General features: G+C 39.2%; 1 protein-coding gene across 1 annotated transcript in view; it reads left to right on the top strand.

Annotated features, from left to right (window-relative positions):
• AP2B1 (adaptor related protein complex 2 subunit beta 1) overlaps nt 1–24,373 on the top strand; it is a 100,639-nt gene that overhangs the window by 23,351 nt on the left and 52,915 nt on the right. Inside the window, exons 6-14 of the mRNA XM_081110863.1 lie at nt 5,669–5,859; nt 8,598–8,819; nt 9,341–9,461; nt 9,590–9,685; nt 10,621–10,736; nt 12,998–13,163; nt 15,013–15,111; nt 17,817–18,076; nt 21,266–21,458. Of these exons, the coding sequence (XP_080966989.1) occupies nt 5,669–5,859; nt 8,598–8,819; nt 9,341–9,461; nt 9,590–9,685; nt 10,621–10,736; nt 12,998–13,163; nt 15,013–15,111; nt 17,817–18,076; nt 21,266–21,458 (1,464 nt within the window). The remainder of the gene's footprint in view (nt 1–5,668; nt 5,860–8,597; nt 8,820–9,340; nt 9,462–9,589; nt 9,686–10,620; nt 10,737–12,997; nt 13,164–15,012; nt 15,112–17,816; nt 18,077–21,265; nt 21,459–24,373) is intronic.

Genomic DNA, 24,373 nt, shown 5'->3' with positions numbered 1-24,373 from the left:
GTGGGCACAGGGGCGGGTCTTGGCCCCTCTTCCGCGCCCCACTCAGCCCCTCCTACCACGGCCCCTGGTCCCCTGTCTGTCATCAGCCCCGCTCCTACCGCCGCCACTCCCATTCGCTAATGGCATCAGCCCCCTTGGCACCCACTGATGGTGGGCGTGAGCAGGGCCATCGCTGGCAGCGGGAGCAAGAGGTGGCTGCTGGCCCCGATGGCCTCTCAGGAGCATGGAGAGGTGAAGAAGCCCTGAGGAGTGCACTCAGGGCCAGCAACTGGCACCAGGCACCAGCAGAGGGTGCGAGTGGGGGCTCCAGCGCTGGTAGTGGGTGAGAGAGGGGCCGGCACCAGCAGCAGGGGCAAGCGCTGGGCAGGACTGCAGGTCGCAGGAGCAAGGAATTTTCAGTAACCACCAGAGGCTTGTCCCAGTGATAGTGACTGGCGCCCCACCTTGGTCTGGCGCCCCGCTCACCTGCTCCACTATCTCGCCGCAGCTGATGCCCGCCATGTTCCACGCATGCCCCCTGGTGGTCAGTGCACATGATAGCGACTGGCTGGTTGTTCCACTGTTCGGTCTGTTTGCATATTAGGGTTTTATATAGAGAGATAGTAAATCTTGCTTCTGAGTGCTATCAGGATTTGATTATTTCTGAAATACATGAAGTAGAAGAATAAATTTTCCTGCTTGTATAAATCTGTATGTTGCCTTTGCCTGGAAATAATGTGATTATAGGGTCCTCTCCCAACTCTGATTTTTCCTTTCCCTCAGTTTAAGTGCACAGCTCTCAGAACTTCTTAAATGCTGAATGCGGAACTCAGACACTGGAATCAGATACAGAACTTGAGTTCATATTCAAGCACTATCCTTTTCTGGCTGTGTCGACTAAGCAAATCACTGAATTTTTCTAATCCTATACTTTTAAATTCATTTTAAAAGGCTGTTTTCTTATCTGTAATAGGTGGATTTTGATAGTAACTACCTCAGAGTTGCTGTGAGGATTAATGGGACATAGTAAGTGTTCAATACATTTTGCCTATTATATTTTATCTCTTTGTTTAACTCTAGTAAGTATAGTATCGAGTACATAAAAACACAAATTGCTTACCTTAAAAAATTCAGATTCCAAGGGTCTATAAGGAACTAACAAATTGAATGGAATTATCAAATTCTCTTAGTTAAGGCAGAGAAAGACATGTTTTTAACATCTGAATCTATAAAGTAGACATATTATAGTAGGTCTAGGTGGAGTGGGATATAATGGGGAGGAGGAATGTTTAGTTGCAGTCCCCCAAAGAACAGAACTTACCATAATTGACAAGTTAGATGAATTTTAAAAATACATATTTTTGATCATATGGATGTGTTCTTCTGTAGCCTAAATGTCAACTTTTTCTTTTCTTGATTGCAGAGAGGAAGGGACAGGGAGAGAGATAGAAACATCAATGATGAGAATCATTGATCAGCTGCCTCCTGCACACCCCCTACTGGGGGTCGAGCCTGCAACCCAGGCATGTGCCCTCGACCGGAATCAAACCTGGGACCCTCCAGTCCGCAGGCCAACGCTCCATCCACTGAGCCAAACCAGCTAAAGCTAGATGTCAACTTTTTCCAAAGCAGCTAACATATTGATAAAACTCAAGAAACCTTATAAATTCATTTTTTAATACAAAACTTTATTTAGAAACCCTTTCTTTCTTGGGAACTCTAATTTTTATGAGTTTATAGTTCTCTTCATGGTAGTGTTTTTTAAGAAATACCAAATTTCTAGAGTGAAAAATGTTACATGTGTTAGTTCAAATTCATGAAAAATGTAATATGTGATGGTTCAAGTGAGAGAGATACAACTTTCTTTTAAATTTATTTTATTTTATTTTCAATTGATTTCAGAGAGGAAGGGAGAAGGAGAGAGAGTTAGAAACATCAATGATGAGAGAGAATACAGGCTGCCTCCTGTATGCCCCACACCAGGGATCAAGCCTGCAACCCGGGCATGTGCCCTGATGGGGTTCCGTGATCAGTCACCACTCAGAGGATGGCCTGGGCCTCCCTCTTTGGGGTGATCACGTAGGCCCCCCGACCAATCGTATCATACCCACCTTGGCTGGCCTGGCGCCAGTGCATGTCATAGCATGGTCGTCTGGATGGTCGTTCTGCTGTTCGGTTGTTTGGTCGATTTGCATATTATGCTTTTATTATTATAGATAATCTGATCTTGCTGGATCTTTAATTAGAGTGACTATTTCCTATTTCCTTCTTTTGTTTTAATGTGATAATAAGTGAAAATTGCCTATTTAACCACCAGAATATATACTTCATTAGCTGCAGTGTACACTTGGTTTAGTTTATAATAATAGCCTGTGACAATAACAAAGGAATTCTAATTGTTCATTCTGTTCAGCATCCTTCTGTTCTCTTTCCTCTCCAATGTGTTTGTTTTTTTAAGTTTGTGTTTGAGATAGAGTGTGTGTGTGTTTTTGAGAGAGAGAGAGAGAGAAAAAGAGAGGAAAAAGAACATCGAAACATCGATAGTTGCCTCCCACATGTGCCTCATTCCGGGGTTGAACCTGCAGCCCAGCCATATGCCCTGTTGGGAAATCAAACCTGCCGTCTTTTGGTGTACAGGACAATGTTCCAGCCAGCTGAGCCACACAGCCAGGGCTCTCCCCAATGTTTTTTCTTCTTCTTTTTTCTTTTTTTTTGGTCTCCCCAATGTTTTTAATTCCCCCAATTCTCACCCTTTCCTCTACATTTCCTATTAACAGACCTCATATTTAACTTTTTTTGTTTTTAACTTTAGAAGGATTTGACTAGCAGAAATAGTAAGTTGTAGTAGGATGTTTATTTTGGACAACTGGAAACTAAGGCTAGACATTTGTTGGCAGCAGTAGACAAAAACAGGCATTTGGTCTTCCGGTGATATTTTTTTAAATATATTTTATTGGTTTTTTTACAGAGAGGAAGGGAGAGGGATAGAGAGCCAGAAACATCGATCAGCTGCCCCCTGCACACCTCAGCCGGGGATGCGCCCGCAACCAAGGCACATGCCCCTGACCGAAATTGAACCTGGGACCCCTCAGTCCGCAGGCCGACACTCTATCCACTGAGCCAAACCAGCCAGGGCTTCCGGTGATATTTTGATCCTTTTAACTATAACCGGGTCTATCAAGTGTATTGTACATGGGAAGTAAAATATCTTTTCCCTGTATGTAAAGCACTGAGATGATGGAGGGGATTATTATTTCACTCTTTATGCCTTTTATTTTTCACTAAATCCCCTGTTTGATGGTGGAGGTAGCAAACAAAAATTAAGTCAGAAAAGAGCCTTATACATGCCACCATGCAGCAGTAGGTGGACTAGATAATTCTTCCTGATTGGTTTTACTACCAGTAAAATATTATATCCTTAATCATACTTATCAAATGAGCCTTTGATTTTTCATCTTTGAATTTTATTCTGATCACTAAATTATAGATGAAGATGATTCCCTTTGTGGTGTCATTATCCTTAACATAATAGTGGATATTATCACAAGGGTATTATTACTTGATTAAAAAATCATACTCTCTAGATTTTATCTTCTAGGTAAAATCATATTCTGGAATAATCTACAGACTATCCAGATAATGTGGATATTAAAATCAATAGCTAAATCATGCCTACTAGGTTTCTTCTCTTGCTAGTAAAAGGATAATGTACAACTCTTAGTTTCTCAAATTTTTACCAAGGGACTTTAGTAAGAATTAACTAAATTAGTAATGAGTTGACATCTAGAGCAGTGGTTCTCAGCCTTCTGGCCCTTTAAATACAGTTCCTCATGTTGTGACCCAACCATAAAATTATTTTCGTTGCTACTTCATAACTGTAATGTTGCTACTGTTATGAATCGTAATGTAAATATCTGATATGCAGGATGGTCTTAGGCGACCCCTGTGAAAGGGTCGTTTGACCGCCAAAGGGGTTGCGACCCACAGGTTGAGAACCATTGTTCTAGATAATCTATTTTTTTTTTTTCTCCAAATATATTTTATTGATTTTTTACAGAGAGGAAGGGAGAGAGATAGAGAGTTAGAAACATCGATGAAAGAGAAACATCGATCAGCTGCCTCCTGCACATCTCCTACTGGGGATGTGCCCGCAACCCAGGTACATGCCCTTGACCGGAATCAAACCTGGGACCTTTCAGTCTGCAGGCCGACGCTCTATCCACTGAGCCAAACTGGTTTCGGCAATCTTTTCAATATATATAATTACTGAAGGTGCTATCTCCTATAATATCTCCCCTATACTTACAGAATATTTATATGGAGCCTTATCTTACTCATTTTTTATCACAACTGGGATCCTCACTGTAAAATGTGGTTTTAAATTTACTTGCCTGGGGCCATAATATAGTCTTTGATTTGGGTGGGTGTGTTTGCAAGTTTTAAATTACATTCATTGGTTGTAGATTTGTTAGTTATTCTTTTTGTTAGTTATTTTTTATATGTGAGATATCTATAAGTTTGGTAAAGTGTTTTACCTTTTTTATTTCAACTAATATGAAACCCCATATCTGTAACCAGGATACAAGTGTACTTTCTTTTACTCAGTAGCAATTTTTTATTTATCATACTGCCTGAAAGAAGGATAAATTTGAGATATCATATTTCATTGATTCTGAGATGCTTTATTATTTTCTGCATTACCAAGAGAGAAAAATACTTTACATTAATTTGATGTACCGTTGATTATAAAATGCATCCCAATTTCAGAGATATATATGTGAAAACTCTGCAACTGATAAATTATGGTAATTTTATCACCTTTATTTTGCATAAGGCTTTGTAGAAAGAATTTATATGTATGTCATCTGATTTTATCCTCGAACTAAAGCTCAGCTGGGACGTAGATTAAATTTTCCCTAGTTTTCAGATGGGGAAACTAGATTTCACAGAGATTATGTGCCTCCCAGTATCATATAACTAGAGGTCTGGTGCATGAAATTCGTGCATGGGTAGGGTCCCTAGGCCTGGTCAGCGATCAGGGCCAATCAGGGTCTTCCGGCTGCTGGCCTGGGCCTCCCTTCCCCAGCTGCTGGCCGGGGCCCTCCTTTGTTCCACACTGCCCCCCTGGTGGTCAGTGCACGTCATAGCGAGCGATAGAACTCCCCGTCTGCTGATCAAACTCCCACGGGGACAATTTGCATATTAGCCTTTTATATATATAGATAGGGATCTACGGTTTCAAGTTCAAACTTTCTTGCTCTAAGACTTGTGATATGATTGATGGTGTCATCTCCCCACCACTTTCCCCTCCCCCCAATACATGCATACCCATTCATCTATAAAATTATGTGTTTTATATTGAAACTTCACTGCTTTTTTTTTTTTATCTGTTCATGTCTTGATTCTATTGATAGTTTTGAGTACTACTAATACTGTTAATGTTTTAATAGTAAGTTATGTATGACTTTCTGCTAATATATGAATTGTTTTAATTCTGGGTTGTCTGACCACTAGGAAGCTGTATATGCCTTCATTGGCGGTTTAATATATGTTTTAAAAGTAGTTTATCTATTTCTAATAGACTAGGTAAAATATTCAGGAATGACTTGAGGTTTGTGATTGAGAGATTATAGTTGTCTATGGTTGTACTGTTCTTGGTAAATAAAGGTAATGTCTTCTTCTTTCCCAGGTGGTGGCTAATGCTGTAGCAGCATTATCTGAAATCAGTGAATCTCACCCAAACAGCAACTTACTCGATCTGAACCCACAGAACATTAATAAGCTGCTGACAGCCCTGAATGAGTGTACTGAATGGGGCCAGATTTTCATCCTGGACTGCCTGTCCAATTACAACCCTAAAGATGACCGGGAGGCTCAGAGGTCAGTCTGGTGTTCTGGATAGTATCTGGGAGTCTTGACTGATTTAATAAGTTCTAGTGTTTATATTAGAATAAAAGACTAGCCGAAACCGGTTTGGCTCAGTGGATAGAGCGTCGGCCTGCGGACTGAAGGGTCCCGGGTTCGATTCCGGTCAAGGGCATGTACCTGGGTTGCGGGCATATCCCCAGTAGGAGATGTGCAGGAGGCAGCTGATCGATGTTTCTCTCTCATCGATGTTTCTAACTCTCTATCTCTCTCCCTTCCTCTCTGTAAAAAATCAATAAAATATATTTTTAAAAAAAAAGAATAAAAGACTAATATGTTGAAGATCAGTGGCTTATGGGATAGGTACTGCTATCCCCATGGTATTTTCTTACCAGATTTTTAGGAACATTTTAGGTAGTGGAGTAAACCATGCAAAAATAGTTCTTTCTAAGAGATGTGTGTTTTTCATTTCTTGTTTGAACAGTATAGTTATGCTGTGCTATATCATCATCGCCTTACATCTCTCATACAACAGTTCTAAGGCCATATGACAGAGAAAGGTTTGTGAGTATCTCTCACTGTAGTGACAAATTTTTTATTCGGTCAGATACATAGTAATTGGCTTTATACTAGTTATTGAGTTGAGCTGTGTCTATAATTCAGTACTAGAGAAAGTGTGTTGGAGCCAGCAAAATATATGATGTCTTCCATTACTGTAGAAATCATGTCAGTCTGAATTTGGAAATTTTGGGAGGCACACCTGGATTATTCTGCTCAGCCCTTGGCCACTGTAGTGTTTCAAATTTTCTTTGACTATCAGAAATTGTACATTGATTTTAGAAATAGGGGAAGGGGGAGGGAGGGAGAGGAGAAAGGGAGAGAGAGGGGGATCAATTGCTTGCCTCCGATACACACCCCAACTGGGAATTGAACCCTTAACCCATGCATGTGCCCTGACTGGGAATTTACCTCGCAATCTTTTTTTTAATTTATTTAATGTATATATATTTTTATTAATTTCAGAGAGGAAGGGAGAGGGAGAGAGAAATAGAAACATCAATGATGAGAGAGAACCACTGATCGGCTGCATCCTGCACACCTCCCATTGGGATCAAGCCCGCAACTCAGGCACTTGCCCTTGACCAGAATTGAACCTGGTACCCTTCAGTTCTATCCACTGAGCCAAACCAGCCAGGGCTAAACTCGCAATCTTTTGAAGAAATGTTGGCTCTTTATTAAGTTGACATATTTTTTTTTTTAAATATATTTTATTGATTTTTTACAGAGAGGAAGGGAGAGAGATAGAGAGTTAGAAACATCGATGAAAGAGAAACATCGATCAGCTGCCTCCTGCACATCTCCTACTGGGGATGTGCCCGCAACCCAGGTACATGCCCTTGACCGGAATCGAACCTGGGACCTTTCTGTCCGCAGGCCGACGCTCTATCCACTGAGCCAAACCGGTTTCGGCAAGTTGACATATTTTAATATGGTAGATAAGAACCTTCCTTGCCTGGCTGAAGCTCAAGTTTCTATAACATAAGTGCTCTTTGCTTGTCTGGGAAATTGTTCCCTCTGAATTTAGTAGCTAAAGTTCACCCTAATAGTTTATTTCAATCATTAGAAGAACAGATATCTTCTGGAAAGAACTTTACATAGAATTTATTTTCTGTTGGTCATTGACATTTCACACTTATTCATTCATTCAACTCAGGAAATATAGCCCAAGTTATGTACTAGGCACTGTTACAGGCCCTAAAGGTACAACAGTGGACAGATAAATCATAGCCCTCGTAGAACACTCATTCTGAGGGATGGCGCAGAAATAAAGATAAATATCATATGTCAGATGATAAGTGTTGATGAAAAAGATAAAGTAGGGAAGAGATCTTAAGATATGCTGGGCATTGGGATGAGCCATATTTTATAAAAGGGTGGTCAGGGAAGGCCTAACTGAGAAGGTGGCATTTGTATAAAGACCTGAAGGAGGTCAGGGAGTTAGCCAAGCAGATGCAGCAGGGAGGGAAAGAAACACAGTATATTTATCTTGTATCTTTAACTGGATATAATCAGTAGCCATTTACATTGCCTGACAGCTATTAAAATTAGGTTAATTTCTGAAGACCCATCCACAGATAATTAAATATTCAAGATTTCATGAGGCATTGAAGTGGGTGGTAGGGGCTAGAAGAATGGGAATAGATTGGGAGAATATTGCAATGGTGTACTATTGTTAAAAAAACCTTTCAGAGATTCGCTTATTATTCTGAAGGCAAAGGGTTGGGTAGTTTTCCTTGTCAATCCACCTCCTACTGCATTTTAACAGTGAAATCTTCAACCACAGTTGGTTGATACCTGTCAGTATGAAATCACTCTCAGAATGCTTAATTTGACTTCCTGTAGGTTGAGGCAGGGAGTCCTTGCATAATATGGGGAGACAGAGAGGACTATAAAACTAGAAGGTAAATGGTGTGAACTTCAAGTGTTTGGGGTATTGGCTAGTTTCTTTCTAGTTTGAAAACCCCTTATTGCTGGTTTCCTAAAGTTTTCTGATGTCCCTGCTCTGCCTGTAGTTTGCTGGGAATGAGGCTTCTGCAATGTTGGATTACAATTTTACCTACGCATGGAGCTTTGACTTTTCTAACTGATTCTGTAATTTCTTGACCCATGGGGCTCTGACATACTGCCTTATAGACTGTATTGAGCAAAGAAATTTTAATTTAAGGTGATAACTTTCCTTTTTTATCCCTCAGCATCTGTGAGCGGGTAACTCCCCGGCTCTCTCATGCCAACTCAGCAGTGGTGCTTTCAGCAGTAAAAGTCCTAATGAAATTTCTAGAGTTGTTACCCAAGGACTCTGACTACTACAATATGCTGCTGAAGAAGTTGGCCCCTCCACTTGTCACTTTGCTGTCTGGGGAGCCAGAGGTGCAGTATGTCGCCCTGAGGAACATCAACCTAATTGTTCAGAAAAGGTTGGGAAAAAGTGAATTGGTGATTAAAGTGTTTGTAATTTTGAATTAAGTTTAATAATACCAATATTAAAGAGGCCAGTATTAATCTCTTTTTAATGCATATAAATGAGAATGTTGTATGGCTTAACAACTTGCTCTGGGTCAGGAGGCTAACTCACAATTGATTTTGGAGTATTCCTATAATAAATGCCTGTTGTTTCTCTACAATGCAGTTTGTTTTCTGAGGGGGTCTCTTAATAGCATACTAGCTAGTGCCTGCTTAATATGGTTCAGGCCATTGTTTAGAACCAGATTGTTGTTCTAGCAGTTTTTCACTGCATGTACCCCTGACTCTTTAAGGGATAAAGCTAGTCTGCTAAATGGAACTGAGTAGATGGGTGAAAGGGAAGTTTTTGAGTTCTTTTCCTGAGGGGGAGTAGGGTGGGAGGAGAGCAGGGAGGCATAGATTAGATACTAATACAGATTCAGGAAATATCTATAAATGCTTTACCTTCCTTATCTTGTGTTTCTATGTATTACAGGCCTGAAATCTTAAAGCAGGAAATCAAAGTCTTCTTTGTGAAGTATAATGATCCCATCTATGTTAAACTAGAGAAGCTGGACATCATGATTCGTTTGGCATCTCAAGCCAATATTGCTCAGGTCAGACTTTTTGTAGACTCAAGTTTATAATGACTTAGATCTTAAGGTCTGGCCTTCAGAAAAAGCTAGGCTGTTAAATTGCTGTTTGAGAATCCTTGGTGTTTGTTCACTTCCTGGATTTTTAACAGGTTCTGGCAGAGCTGAAGGAATATGCCACGGAGGTGGATGTTGACTTTGTTCGCAAAGCTGTGCGGGCCATTGGTCGGTGTGCCATCAAGGTGGAGGCAAGTGTCTGGTGGTAGTTGTGGTCATGTTATGGGATTCTGAGTGTTCTCTTTACTTCTTTCTTTAAAATGCATTTTTAAAGTTTATCAAAATAATAAACCTCATAGTTAAAATATTAAAGAATTTTTAATGAAAAGTAGCTATCCCTGGTTCTTTTTATCTAGAGAGGGAATCATTTTAATCATGTTTCTGGTTTTAGTTTCTGGGACTGGAACCATGACCTCTTGGTTCATGGGTTGATGCTCAACCACTGAACCACACCAGTTCTTGATTTTTAGAATTTCTCATCTGGAGCCCATCTCCTTTTAAAAACTATGACTTACAATTTCAATATATTAATTTTGTTGTGTATTTTTTCATACTCCCTTTATCAATGAAAAGTTTACTATATTAAATTCTATTTTATAGATGAATTATAAACTGAGAAATTGCAGTTTATCTAAGGCCATAGATTTTTAGGTATATAACCCAAAAGATGGCAAGTTTTTCTTGAGTTTTTTGAATCACGGATAACTTTGAAACTACCATGAAAGCTGTGGGTACTCTCCCTGGAAAATATGCTTGTATGCATATATAAAATTTGGCAATTACATTTTAAGAGTTTTAAAGTTGCCTTTCTGGTCTCCACTTACCCATGAACTCCAGATAAAGACCTTCTACTTTGCCTTATTCTTCCCATTTTATTCTCCTGGATATATAAGATGATTCTTTTCATTTGAATGGACTCACCTGTCAGTATATGTCTGTATATATCTATAACTCTATATATCTCCATCAGATAGCCCAGCCTCTAGGATTGCTTGGTCAATTTAAGTGCCTGATCTTTTAGTCTAGTTTAGTTGATATGCCTGTATGCTTCAGAATTTTTTTAATATTGAGGTTGTATTATTGGATAGATCATCTAACTTCTCATTTATTATGTTCCTCTTCACAGCAATCTGCAGAACGTTGTGTGAGCACACTGCTTGATCTCATCCAAACCAAAGTAAATTATGTGGTCCAAGAGGCGATAGTTGTCATCAGGGACATCTTCCGCAAGTATCCCAACAAGTACGTCCAAATACTTCTACCCCTCTTCCTAAAATCATTTAGGAAATGTTTAAGTGAGGCACTTTGAAATTGGCTAGGTAAGAATTATTTTTTGTAATGTAACTGGTCATAGTGGGATACTTTATTAAAAATCAGAAACATAATAAGGTAGTTAGCACAGGGATTAAAACCTAATTTTTCACCCTGCTTTATTACTTTTAGAAGAATTGAAGTTCTAAATATGCACTGTTGATTGGCATATATTGAAGTTAATCAGATTCTTTGGTGGCAAAGTTACTATTAAATAGGATACCCATATATTTCAGGTTGTCCATGTATAATCCCAGTTTACACCTGTTACCTGGCATAATTAATGATTGTGCCCCCTTTCACTCTCAGAAATGTCTCAGTTTGGATGATTAAATTGTCTGACTGCCCTACTATAAAAACCAGGAAGGTGACAGCTGGGCTGTTCACTTTGCATGTAACGTAGTACTTTGTGGAAAATTATAGAACGGATAACAGTAAATTACCAGGGTCTCAGGTCTTTTCTGAAGTATTCTTGTTGCTCCCATGTATGTAGCTATAAAATCTACATTTTTACCCCACATACTTTTCACATTGAGGCCTCTTAGTTTATGAAGCAAAAATACTTTTTTTAGAATTGATTTTGAAAGCAAGCAATTAAGGAATCTGAAAGAGTGAAATACTAGTAAGACCAGGTCTTGTAAGCATCCTAAATTACATTTTGCTTTAAAGTTATAGAGATACCTTGTGCTGAAACTTCTGGTTGGTTACTAAACATAGTGTTAAATGAAGCAACTTGCAGTAAGTTAGCTTGCTGGTGAACTCAAAATTAGGAGAAATATTTTAGCAAAGTAGTGGTTTATTAAGCATCCTACGTAATAAAAGGGTAATACGCAAATCCACTGAACGGTGGAATGACTGGTTGCTGTGACACACACTGACCACCAGGGGGCAGACGCTCAATGCAGGAGCTGCTCCCTGGTGGTTAGTGTGCTCCCATAGAGGGAGCACCGCTCAGCCAGAAGCCAGGCTCACGGGTGGCGAACACAGCAGGATGGCAGGAGCCTCTCCCACCTCCATGGCAGTCGGACATCCCCCCAAGGGCTCCTGGACTGTGAGAGGGTCTACGCCAGGCTGAGGGACCCCCACAAAGTGCATGAATTTTGTGAACCGGGCCTATGGTTTTATGTATATTTTTTTAAATTTTGAAAATGGTATTTTGGAAAAAGAACCATATACTTTTGCCACTCTCCAGAAAAGAGGAATGTTGAGTTTCTAAACTTCTTGATTAAGGGTGAAGATGTATAATCACAATATGATTGGTGGAGAAATGTGTCCATTTCTGATTTGTGTTAGTAAGGGGCTATGACAGTTTAATTTTAAGAAAGAATTATCAAAAACCTGATTTATTCAGTGGAAGTAGAGCAAACAATGAAGTGTATTATTTATTTGTCTACTTCTAATATATTATATAATGTCATTTTGATGTTTAAAACTACATTAGCCAAGGAGATAGATTCGGCATGGTAAAAGTGAGAGAGCTATAGACCTATAAAATTAAAAATAAATATTTGAATTGTTTCTTTGGAGAAAAACATCATTAGTGCAGGTACTATGGGAAAAAAGAACATAAAAATCTCTATAAAAAAAGAGATGTGGATTGCCTGGCCAGTGTTGCTCAGTGGTTGAGCATTGACCCATGAACAAAAAAGTCAGGGCACATACCTGGGTTGCAGGCTTGATCCCCAGTAGGGGGCAGCCGATCCATGTTTCTATCTCTATATCCCTCTCCTTCCTCTCTCTCTAAAAATCAATAAAAACATTTTTTTAAAGAGAGATGTGGATTAAGGGACAAAATTACTGTTTCTAGTCTGGATGCTGTTATCTTACTCCATTTTCCTAATAGTGGAGTGGAATTTGTTCATCTGCCATGAAGGCAAAATGGAATAATAGATAGGAAAATTGTCTGATCATGTAGGAAAGATTTTTAGAAATATATCGTAGTGGTATTACCTAATACCACAGGTTAATTTTTCCTTGTGAAAGGAATATTTGATGAGCTTTTATAAGCATTTATGGTCTATTTATTAAATATAATTAAATATAATTGAAAGAAAATTTAATACATGTGTACTAAAAAGCCTCTATATTTTGGTGGTTAGGTTTAGAGTACCTTGTCTGACCTTGTCTGTGGGTTTACCTGTAACCTTTGTTGTTAAGTAGAGTTCTCAGTTTTGCCTTCATTGTTGTATCAGGTATGAAAGCATCATTGCCACTCTGTGTGAGAACTTAGACTCGCTGGATGAGCCAGATGCGCGAGCAGCTATGATTTGGATTGTGGGCGAATATGCTGAACGAATTGACAATGCAGATGAATTACTAGAGAGCTTCCTGGAGGGTTTTCATGATGAGAGCACCCAGGTAAGTCTCCATCTGTTTCCTATGTCATAGATCTTCTGGGGAAGATTTTAGGGAAAGTAAATGTTCAGTAGTTTCATGTGAGAGAGGTTTATATATATACTTTTCTCCCAAAGGGTCGAGTTATTTTAGTTGTGCTGATTTCTGGTGGAACCAAAACAACTTAACTTAGACCAGTGGTCCTCAAACTTCCATGAGCCTCAGAAATACCTGGAAAACTTGTTAAAGCATAGGTTGATGGGCCTCTATCCCTAGAATTTCTGACTCAGTAGGTCTGAGATGGGCCTAATAAGCGTTTTCCTTTCTTACAAGGCTCAGTGTGGCGGTGATGATGGAGGTGGTGGAGGTGGTGGTAGTGCTGCTGCTGCTGCTCTAGAACCACACTTTGACAACTACTGGCTTAGAGCAGTAGTTACCACTTTTTCATTTTCTGCCACCCAAAGATGATTACCCATTCCTGTCAGTAGTTGTTAACAGCTTATTATAGTGGGTGTTTTCACCTGGGACTTCCATAAGGGCTGGCATGTGCAGTTTGAAAAGATTTTCTGTGTATGGTTGGATTCCTTTCCACTTTATCTCTCCTGTACCAAAAGTGAGAGACCTGAACTTAGGGCCGAAGCCCAGAGAAGCAGATAAATTATTAAATCCTTCCCCCCTAGCATTTGCACTCACTGCAATTTAAAGTTTATGTAAGTAATCCACCAGTATTTTTATTTTTAATTTTAATTTAATTTTATTTTTTAAGAGAGAGAGGCAGGGAGGGAGAGGAAAGAGAGAAACATTAATGTGAGAGAGACACATCAATTGGTTGCCTCCTGCACATGCCCCAACCTGGGCTGGGGTCTAAGCCTGTAACCGAGGTATGTGCACATGACTGGGAACCCTTTGGTGTGCAGGCTGACACTCTAATCAGAACTGGCCAGGGCTACCAGTGTTTGCAATAGGCCTTTACAAGGAACACATATAAGCCAGTAGCTTTGTGGTTCAGCATCCCACTCTTAATTGGCTGTGATCTGGCATAATTCTACTGTCTCTGCTCTTGCCCCAGTATGACAGATGATTCCCTAGTTCTCCCAAAGTTGCAGCTTTTTCTTTCTCCCATTTTTATTTTATTTATTATTATTATTATTATTATTATTATTTTTAATCTTTATCGTTGAAAGTATTACGTATGTCCTCTCTTTCCCCCCATTTGACCCCCATAGCCTTCCCCAGCCCCCGCCCCTTCACCACCCTATTGTCTGTGTCCATGGCTTATGCATATATGCATCAATATTGTAGCTCTTGGTGGAAGTAAATAATAAAGGACTGGGTCAGGAACCAGTTTTATTATCATCACAATGTTAGCATGTGCTTTCAGAAATATAGGTAATTATCTGGGTCAGAAACAGATAAGTAATTTTTAAAAATATATATTTTATTGATTTTTTACAGAGAGGAAGGGAGAGGGATAGAGTTAGAAACATCGATGAGAGAGAAACATCAATCATCTGCCTCCTGCACGCCCCCTACTGGGGATGTGCCCGCAACTGAGGTACATGCCCTTGACCAGAATCGAACCTGGAACCCTTCAGTCCGCAGGTCGACGCTCTATCCACTGAGCCACACCGGTTAGGGCCAGATAAGCAATTTTGATGCCAAAAAATGCCATTTGGAAATAGTAGTCTATTGAGTTTTCAGTTGATGGATACCTTTGACTGCTATTGTTGATATTGGCTCAGTTTTAATCTTTGTCTCTTAATCAAAATCAGAAAGACCCCATAGTAATTCATTTTGGAAATACTATTTTGGAAGTGATGCTATGAATAATGCTAATGTCTTTCACTTTATCTATTAAATTATGTCTGCTTAGGTGCAGCTCACTCTGCTTACTGCCATAGTGAAGCTGTTTCTCAAGAAACCATCAGAAACACAGGAGCTGGTACAGCAGGTCTTGAGTTTGGCAACACAGGTAAGAAAACTGGAAAAGGCGTGGGGTTGATTTTAAATTGTATGAAACTCCCCATTTGTGGAGGTTTTAATTGGAAAGGTTCACCAGTCTTTAGATCTGTAAAATATAAAAATAGTGACTCTTATGTACAGGGTTGGGCAAAAATAGGTTTACAGTAATACTAGTACAGTTGTTTGCATGGAAAAAGACATGCAGGTTATGATTATTACAATAGCTTTATTAACTCTGTTTCATATACCCACAACTGTAAATCTACTGTTGCCCACCCCATACTGATACCGTCATCCTGTAGTAAGTGTTGTCATGGAAGCTATCCTATGTGGATCTATTGTTGTCAAAGTCATTGTTCATTTCATTATGTTTTCTTCTTTATGAGGCTCCATCAAACAAATTCCTAACCAGTTTTAGATTTTCCTATGCATTGGTGTGTAGTTCCCTGACCCTCTAAATTACTTACCTGACTAGATTTCTTTTTTATATCAGTTGTTCAAAACCTTAGAATCAAATGTAAGGATCTCCTGTAGAAAATGTGTAGGTCATTGTGGCATACATTTATCTTCCTAATTTATGTTCTCTAGCCTTAAATGCATTTTCGTAAACTTCATTAAATTTCTTTGTAGAACAGGGCAGGGTATAAATAAACCATAACAACAATCATTTATATAGTGATTACTACTATGTACCAGGCATTCTAGTAAGCACTTCACATGCTAGCTCAATCTCAATACTGCTACTACTCTATTTTATACATGAGGAAACTGAGACAGATAGGCCTAGTTAGTATGGGGTGGAGCTAGGACTCAAATCAAGGTAGCCTGGTTCCAGAGTCTTTGACCTTATCCACTGTGTTATGCTGCTTTTCTGGTCTGAAAGTTAAGAATGACTTTGAGAATACCCATTCCCTGCTTTCCCGGCCAGAAACACTATTGTGTATAAGCCAACATGTGTAAGTGACCTTAATAATTTTCAGATCATTGTGGATAATTATTTCATATTTGGCTATAAATAATTATTAAGCAGTTTCTCTGAACTTGCCTTTTCTGTCCAATTAATGGTATCTGAGTAGTTAGCATAAAAGGACAGCCACATTTATATAACTCTTTTCTACTGGAAGTTGGTATATTTTTCTCAAGTTTGTGAAATAAGAACCCAATATTTATGGCTGGTAAGTACCAACAATATATGACTAAGAAAAACCACTTAAAACTATGTAGTCAAAACCACCTGGATCATTGCTGGTGTTGAGGTAAATTACATGTGCTTTAGATGGCTAAATAATGAACCTGTTCATCTTATAAACTCATGTGGAAGCCCTCAAATTGGCCTAGTATAAAGAAACTATTTTTGTATGTGAGTTTTAAATACAAAAATTGAAACAAGGACTTATTGTTGCATTTTAATAACATGATGCCACTGGAACAACTTGTGTATAAATAAATGCTACCATATAGACTTAATTCTCAGAGGTACATACCAGGATATTTATTGCCACTTTTTAATGATCACAAACATAGATGATAGATAGATAGATAGATAGATAGATAGATAGATAGATAGATAGATAGGCAACAATCTAAATGTCCATTAGAAGGGCACCAGTAAGTAATAATGAGTGCTGCATATACAGTGGCAGACTACAACTGTATGTGCCAATGTGGAAAGCAGCTTGCAGAATAGTATATATAGTATGAAACTGGTTTTGTATAAAATACATATGCGAATGTGTGGGAGCTGTCTGGAAAGATAAATAACACACTGTTAACATGGCTATTTTGGGGATGGGGAGTTAATGGTGGGGAAGGGCCAGATGATTGGAGAGACTTATTTTTATATTATACACTTCTAAATCATGATGTGGCATTGATAAAACGTTTTTTTAGTGATGAGCATGTAGAAATTGTTTTAAAACTACCACAGAAAAACAAGACCATTAAGTTTCAAGTGTCACCATGTGCTCTCTTTAACAGTTATTTTTTTGTTATTTAGAAAATAGTCACATCTCATACTAAATTGTAATAATTAGTACCCTGTGAGCTCATTAAAGTCAGACACTGTTGTTTGTTATCTCTATTTCCAGGGTCTAGACCAGCCTTGGGCAAACTACGGCCCGCGGGCCGGATCCGGTCCGTTTGAAATGAATAAAACTAAAAAAAAAAAGACCGTACCCTTTTATGTAATGATGTTTACTTTGAATTTATATTAGTTCACACAAACACTCCATCCATGCTTTTGTTCTGGCCCTCCGGTCCAGTTTAAGAACCCATTGTGGCCCTCGAGTCAAAAAGTTTGCCCACCCCTGGTCTAGACAGTGTCTCCATAGGAGATACTTAAATATTTGAGTGAAGAAAGAAGGTGTGGGTACAATATATAAGATGTATTTCATGAATAATCCTAATATTTATAGTAGTTGAAAAACATTTTTATCTCCTAAAGCCATTACATCAATTAATTTTTACTAGATTAAACTTTATTTTGCTTTTCCCAACTTGGCTTTGAATTTTAAGAGTAACCCATCTCAATTTATGTTTAGATTCGTTGAAACATAGAGTTAATAGAATGATGACTATTAAAACTATATTGAGTCTAAGTTGAGTCTTAAGAGCCACAGTGTATAAGTCGCTACAGCATTGCCTTGATAATAAATCCAGCAGTTTGGGTTTCTGAACAGCTTCATTTAAACCTCCTTGCCTTTCTCTTTTCATTAGGATTCTGATAATCCTGACCTTCGAGATAGGGGCTATATTTATTGGCGGCTTCTCTCAACCGACCCTGTCACAGCCAAAGAAGTAGTCTTGTCTGAGAAGCCACTGATCTCTGAGGAGACAGATCTTATTGAGCCAACTCTTCTGGATGAGCTAATCTGCCACATTGGTTCTTTGGCCTCTGTGTACCACAAGCCTCCCAATGCTTTTGTGGAAGGAAGTCACGGAATCCATCGCAAACACTTGCCAATACATCATGGGAGGTGAGCAGGTGAAATGGATTTGAGTGTGAAATGTCCCTTTGCTTAGACAGAGTTGGTCTTCCTCATGCTTTTATACCTAGTAGGTTTGCAAATTGGACAGCAAACCTCTGCTATACTGCCCTGGGGGCTCTGTCTGAATAGCAGTGACCACACATGCACACAGTGGGTGAAAGACCACAGAAGCGATGAAAGACCCCTTTCTTCTAATCTGGGAGTTGATAATAGTATGGTTTAGAAAATTATGAAGATCTTCTAAACTAATAAAGTTTGAAAGTTGCTTAAGTCTCAGTAAACTGAGACTAGAAATCTTGCCAGAGTTGAAAATTTGGGGGGGAAAAGCCTACATGTACACTTAGCAGATATATATTGCTGTTTAAGTCTGTGAATAGCCAGAATGTAGGATTCATTGCTTTACCAATTAGTGTAGAAAACATTTTGGGCTCCATTTAAACAAAATGGATACAGAAAACAAGAAAAGGGCAATGCCCAAGAAAATATTAATCTTTCATTAGCCTTTAATTGAGTTCAATCTTCGGTTTAGAAGGTGCTGTGATTTTCACCCATAGGAAACTGTGGCTTCATAAGGATTAAGCTTTGTAATATTTAACATTCTCTAGATATGACCATTTGACATCTAAGTACATCTCCCAGTCTGTGCTTCAAGTTTTGATAATAGATAAGGATTTTCTGTTGTAAGTTGCCTCTATAACAATATTTATATGCCATTTAAATTACCTTTTTTAAAAAAATATATTTTATTGATTTTTTACAGAGAGGAAGGGAAAAGGATAGAGAGTTAGAAACATCAATCAGCTGCCTCTTGCACACCCCCCACTGTGGATGTGCCTGCAACCAAGGTACATGCCCTTGACTGGAATTGAACCTGGGACCTTTCAGTCCGCAGGCCGATGCTCTATCCACTGAGCCAAACCGGTTAGGGCTAAATTACCTTTCTTTTGATAACTTTTGACCCTCAGATGGATGGAGAAAAGTGAAAGGAGTCAAGAAACAAAAACAGCCCTTTCTAGAATACAAAGAAAGAACCAATATTTAAACTATGCAAAAAGAAACAGTCTCTTACATAAAGTCTTATCTGATTAATAGCCTTTAATTGTTACCTTCACAATTCTTTATGTGAATCTTTTTTGGATAACTTCTTTTTGGCCATTTGTACTTGTTTTGTGTGTGTTTTTATTTTTGTGTGTTTTTTGTTGTTTTGTGTTTTTAAAGGAAACACAGATGCAGAAGTAATTTTTCCTTTGAAATAAATAGGGATGATATGTTGCTGCAAATGGCATGTCTGTGATAGTGCTGACATTACCTGGCAGTCTTCTGCAGCATAAGGATAAGTAATATGCCTTTGACATGCACTACAGTAACTCTAGAAAACCTTACTCTTTTTTAAACCTCTAGAAGAGACAGAATAATGTGTTGTCTTTTACTTTGTAGGCATTCTTTATAGAATGACAATGATTTGTAGGGACTCATTGTATAATTCGGATATAAGTAATTTGTCAGGTAAATGTATTATTGACAAACATTTTCTCCTAGTCTGTGGAAATACCTCTCTCATTCTCTTAATGGTGTCATTTGAAGAAGAGATATTCTTAATTTTAATGAAGTCCAGTCCATCAAATTTTTTCTTTGATGGTTAGTACTTTTTATGAAACTTTTGTCTACTCCAGGGTCATCAAGACACTCTCCTAGCTCTTCCCATTCACATTTGTGTGATTTATTGCTTTAATTTTTATTTATGTTGTGAGCTGTTAGAGTCAAGGCTCATTTTTTTCCACACAGCTATCCAGTTGACTCAGCACCATTTTATTGAAAAGGTCATTTCCCTCTGTCCAGTCCTTTTAATTACCTATTGGAACTCACCTATTCCTTTTTCTTTATACAGTGTAGTGACAGTAGCAGTTTAGATTACTCTTAACTGATCTGCATGTCCATTCTCCCAACTTCAGTTCATTATACACACAGCTGCTAGAATAATGTTCCTCTAATGTTATTTTTAGTTTTTTGTTCAACAAATAAAAGTGATTCTGCATTGTCTATCATATAAAAAAATTAGTTCTCCAGACTAGTTTCAAAGTTACATTTTCCTCATCTTCTCTTCCCCCAAATCTCACTAATCCCAATCTCTGCTCCTGCCAATATAATTTTTTCACCATCCTAAAGTCCAATTGTTCATTTCTGTGCCTTTGCACAAATCATCCCTTCTTTTCTTTTTTTAAATATATTTTTTTGACTTTTTTACAGAGAGGAAGGGAGAGGGATAGAGAGTTAGAAACATCGATCAGCTGCCTCCTGCACAGCCCCCACTGGGGATGTGCCCGCAACCAAGGTACATGCCCTTGACTGGAACCGAACCTGGGACCTTTCAGTCCGCAGGCTGACGCTCTATCCACTGAGCCAAACCGTTTACAGCTCATCCCTTCTTTTTTGGAAGATCTCTCCCTGGTAGTTTTTCAAACTATGCTGTTCTTCAAAATCTAGCCATGAAACCATTCTCAGGAGCCTTTAGAGTCAGCCCCACCTAGTTTTGTTTTGTTTCTCATCTGTGTCCTGTCGCATGCAGCCGCTCAAATGGTGCTCATTTCTGCTGTTACACAATGTTCATTTCTGCTGTTACACAGTGAGCGTGCTTTTCCATTATTTTGTGAATGCTTTGTTGTTGTTGTTGTTAGAGTGTAAGTTATGTGAGAACAGAAAATATATATTTTTTTTCTTCCCAGAGTTCTCATTATGGTGCTCCCTCATAGAGTAGGTATTCAGTATTAAAATTGACCAACTAATCAGGTTATATAGTATATATTTCTTTTCATTTTAGTAACTGTATTTTGATGAAAATAAGAATTGCTGTTATCTCTTCATGTACATCCATCCCACCCCACCCCCCCCCCAATTTTTTTTTAATACATTTTATTGATTTTTCACAGAGAGGAAGAGAGAGGGATAGAGAGCCAGAAACATCGATCAGCTGCCTCCTGCACGCCCCCCACTGGGGATGTGCCCGCAACCAAGGCACATGCTCCTGACTGGAATCGAATCCCGGACCCCTGAGTCTGCAGGCCGATGCTCTATCCACTGAGCCAAACCGGTTCTGGCACCCCCCTCCCCCCCCAATGTTATTACGTCCCAGGTGAAACTGACTTTTCTCTTTTCCCTTCTTTGTATGTGTGTCTACAGTACTGATGCAGGTGACAGCCCTGTTGGCACCGCCACTGCCACCAACCTGGAACAGACTCAGGTTATTCCCTCTCAAGGTGACCTTCTAGGGGACCTTTTAAACCTTGATCTCGGTCCACCAGTCAATGTGCCACAGGTATCCTCCATGCAGGTGGGAGCAGTGGATCTCTTGGGAGGAGGACTAGATAGTCTGGTAAGCATCTTTCTTCCTTCTTTCTCTTGGTTGTTTTTCATTCTTGATATGCTAAAGAACTTTAAATTATTTGGCTTTTTAGAACTAGATATTTCCTTGATAAGCAGAGCACTGCCCTCTGATAAAGGACAGAATTATTTATCTTTAGTGAATTAATGACTCTGTCCATCAGTGGTATGGGGTATGTCTACAAGTGTACAGGATTACTTTGTTGTCCTGCCTCTAAATAGAACTTTTGATGTTAACCAGCCTATTCAGCAATCTTAATGTTTAGTGTTCTTTCCAGAGCTCATTAGTGCTCCTGCTGCTTAACTGTGGATAGCCTCTGTAATTCCCCTTTTCACCTGAACAGCATTTAAATGACCTCATAGAGATCATCCTCTTTTGAGGCTTTCTAACCTTGGCCTTTTTAATATTTTACTGGCTTATGGCCTATCTAACTCTAAAAGATTTTGAGGCAGCCATTTGTATTAAAAACATACCTTTATTACAGTTGGGAAGTACTGCTTAATTATTCTTCCTCTCCCCCTGCTCCCACCCCGTCATACCTCCAATTTAATTAGCTTCCAGGATTCTAAAACTAAAAGGCTCCAAAGTCTAGAGTATCTGAATATGTGCCACCAATGGGAACCAAAATTAGTTTTTGTTGCTGTAGAAGATAAATGAGAAATATTAAAGATGACCTTCCATTTGTGTAGAAGGCCAGAAAAAAACCAGGTCTCATCGCATGGCTCCCTGCAAACTAGATACTTAACTGTGATGGGATTAGATGGGCTCTTTTAGCTAGATAATTGCAAATAAGATGTTTGTCAACCTAATGACTAGAAAGGTACTCAACAAACTGATTTATTTAACATCAGAAATTAGAAGGCAGATGCCATGATTGAAAATGTATGTTCTCAGAGATTACATAAACAAAACAACCTTATTTTTTACTACATATACCACCATTTTCTCTTCTACTTCATGAGCAGTATTCTATCCTGCATTCATGTCCTCCACTACAGGTACATTTACTTTTTGGCAGGCAGAGAATCTAAGGAAATAGGGTTATAGTCATATCTCTGTGGGTTGTGCATTTTACTAGTGGGAAGTCCTGCTTTCAGAGTCTACACTGACCAAGCTCTGGACTCCAGCTATAGTGACATAAATGAGCACTCCTGTAGCGTTTTGGGGGGATATAAGTGTGATATAAGTGTTTGCTTTTCGTATTCATGTCTTTAGTGGCTGTAGTTGGCCGATGATGTAAGAACAGTAGTTTCCTCAGATGATTATTCTGCAGTGCTGTATAGCCTCCTTAGAGACTCAGGAGACTGAAAAATGAATATTGAAATATTCATGGTGACTTCCAGAAATCCCTTATAAACATTGAAATAGCTTTTCCTATTCTGTTGATGCATCAACAACAAGTTGAATGTTACATACATCCTTCTCAAGTTAATGTGTTAACAACCCTAATTATTAATTGTTCTGGTTGCTTATTTTACCTAAGAATGACAAATTAAGTTTGAAAGATGGAGGGGAGAAAGAAGTACTATGTTTTGATGTTGCCTGGCCCAGAATTCTATGCTCTTGTTTCTTGACCCATTTTAGCATGGAAGGGGAGAGACATGTTACATCTTTTTTTTTTTTTTTTTTTAGTATGTTTTTATTGATTTTTTTAGAGAGAGAAACATTGATTGGCAGCCTCCTGCATGCTCCTTATTGGGGATCCAGCCTGCAATCTGGGCATATGCCCTGACTGGGAATCAAACTGCTGGCCTCTTGGTGCATGGGATGATGCTCAATCCACTGATCCACATGGGGCGGGCTAGATGTGTTACATCTTCTGGCTTTGTATTAGCTCTTATGAACCCCTAAAACCAATGAGGTTTCTCCTTATTTTTACATAGCTATTCAGTCATCTGTTAGAATTCTCACAAGTATTACATTAGATAGAAAAACTGTTAGAACTTCCTTAGATTATAGTAGCCAGCATCACATATGGGCCTTTTTTCTTTTCTTTTTCTTCTTTTTTTTTTTTTTTAAATATATTTTATTGATGTTTTAAAGAGAGGAAGGGAGAGGGATAGAGAGTTAGAAACATCAATGAGAGAGAAACATTGATCAGCTGCCTCCTGCACACCCCCTACTGGGGATGTGCCCGCAACCAAGGTACATGTCCTTGGCCGGAATCGAACCTGGGACCCTTCAGTCCACGGGCCGACGCTCTATCCACTGAGCCAAACCGATTAGGGCCTTTTTTCTTTTTTTGTAAAGAATATCCTATTAGAGGGTGAGGAGTAAATTGGAGAAACTGATCGGCTGCCTCCTGCACGCCCCACACGGGATCGAGCCCACAACCCAGGCATGTGCCCTGACCTGGAATCAAACTGTGACCATAGGTCGACGCTCAACCACTGAGCCACGCTGGTCAGGCAGACTGCCAATTTTTTTTATTTTTATTTTATTTTATTGATTTTTTACAGAGAGGAAGGGAGAGAGATAGTCAGAAACATCGATGAGAGAAACATGAATCAGCTGCCTCCCGCACATCTCCCACCGGGGATGTGCCCGCAACCCAGGTACATGCCCTTGACCGGAATCGAACCTGGGACCCTTCAGTCCGCAAGCCGACGCTCTATCCACTGAGCCAAACCGGTTTTGGCCAGACTGCCACTTTTAAAATGTTCCTGTGCAAATGACCTAATTTTTTTTTTTTAATATATTTTATTGATTTTTTACAGAGAGAAAGGGAGAGAGATAGAGAGTTAGAAACATCGATGAGAGAGAAACATCGATCAGCTGCCTCCTGCACATCTCCCGCTGGGGATGTGCCCGCAACCCAGGTACATGCCCTTGACCGGAATCGAACCTGGGACCTTTCAGTCCGCAGGCCGACGCTCTATCCACTGAGCCAAACCGGTTTCGGCAAC

This window comes from Myotis nattereri (assembly GCF_964212035.1).
Source record: "Myotis nattereri genome assembly, chromosome: 16".
Lineage (NCBI taxonomy): Eukaryota > Metazoa > Chordata > Mammalia > Chiroptera > Vespertilionidae > Myotis > Myotis nattereri.
The sequence above is the reverse complement of the archived record's forward strand: the minus strand, read 5'-3'. Positions and strand labels throughout refer to the sequence as shown.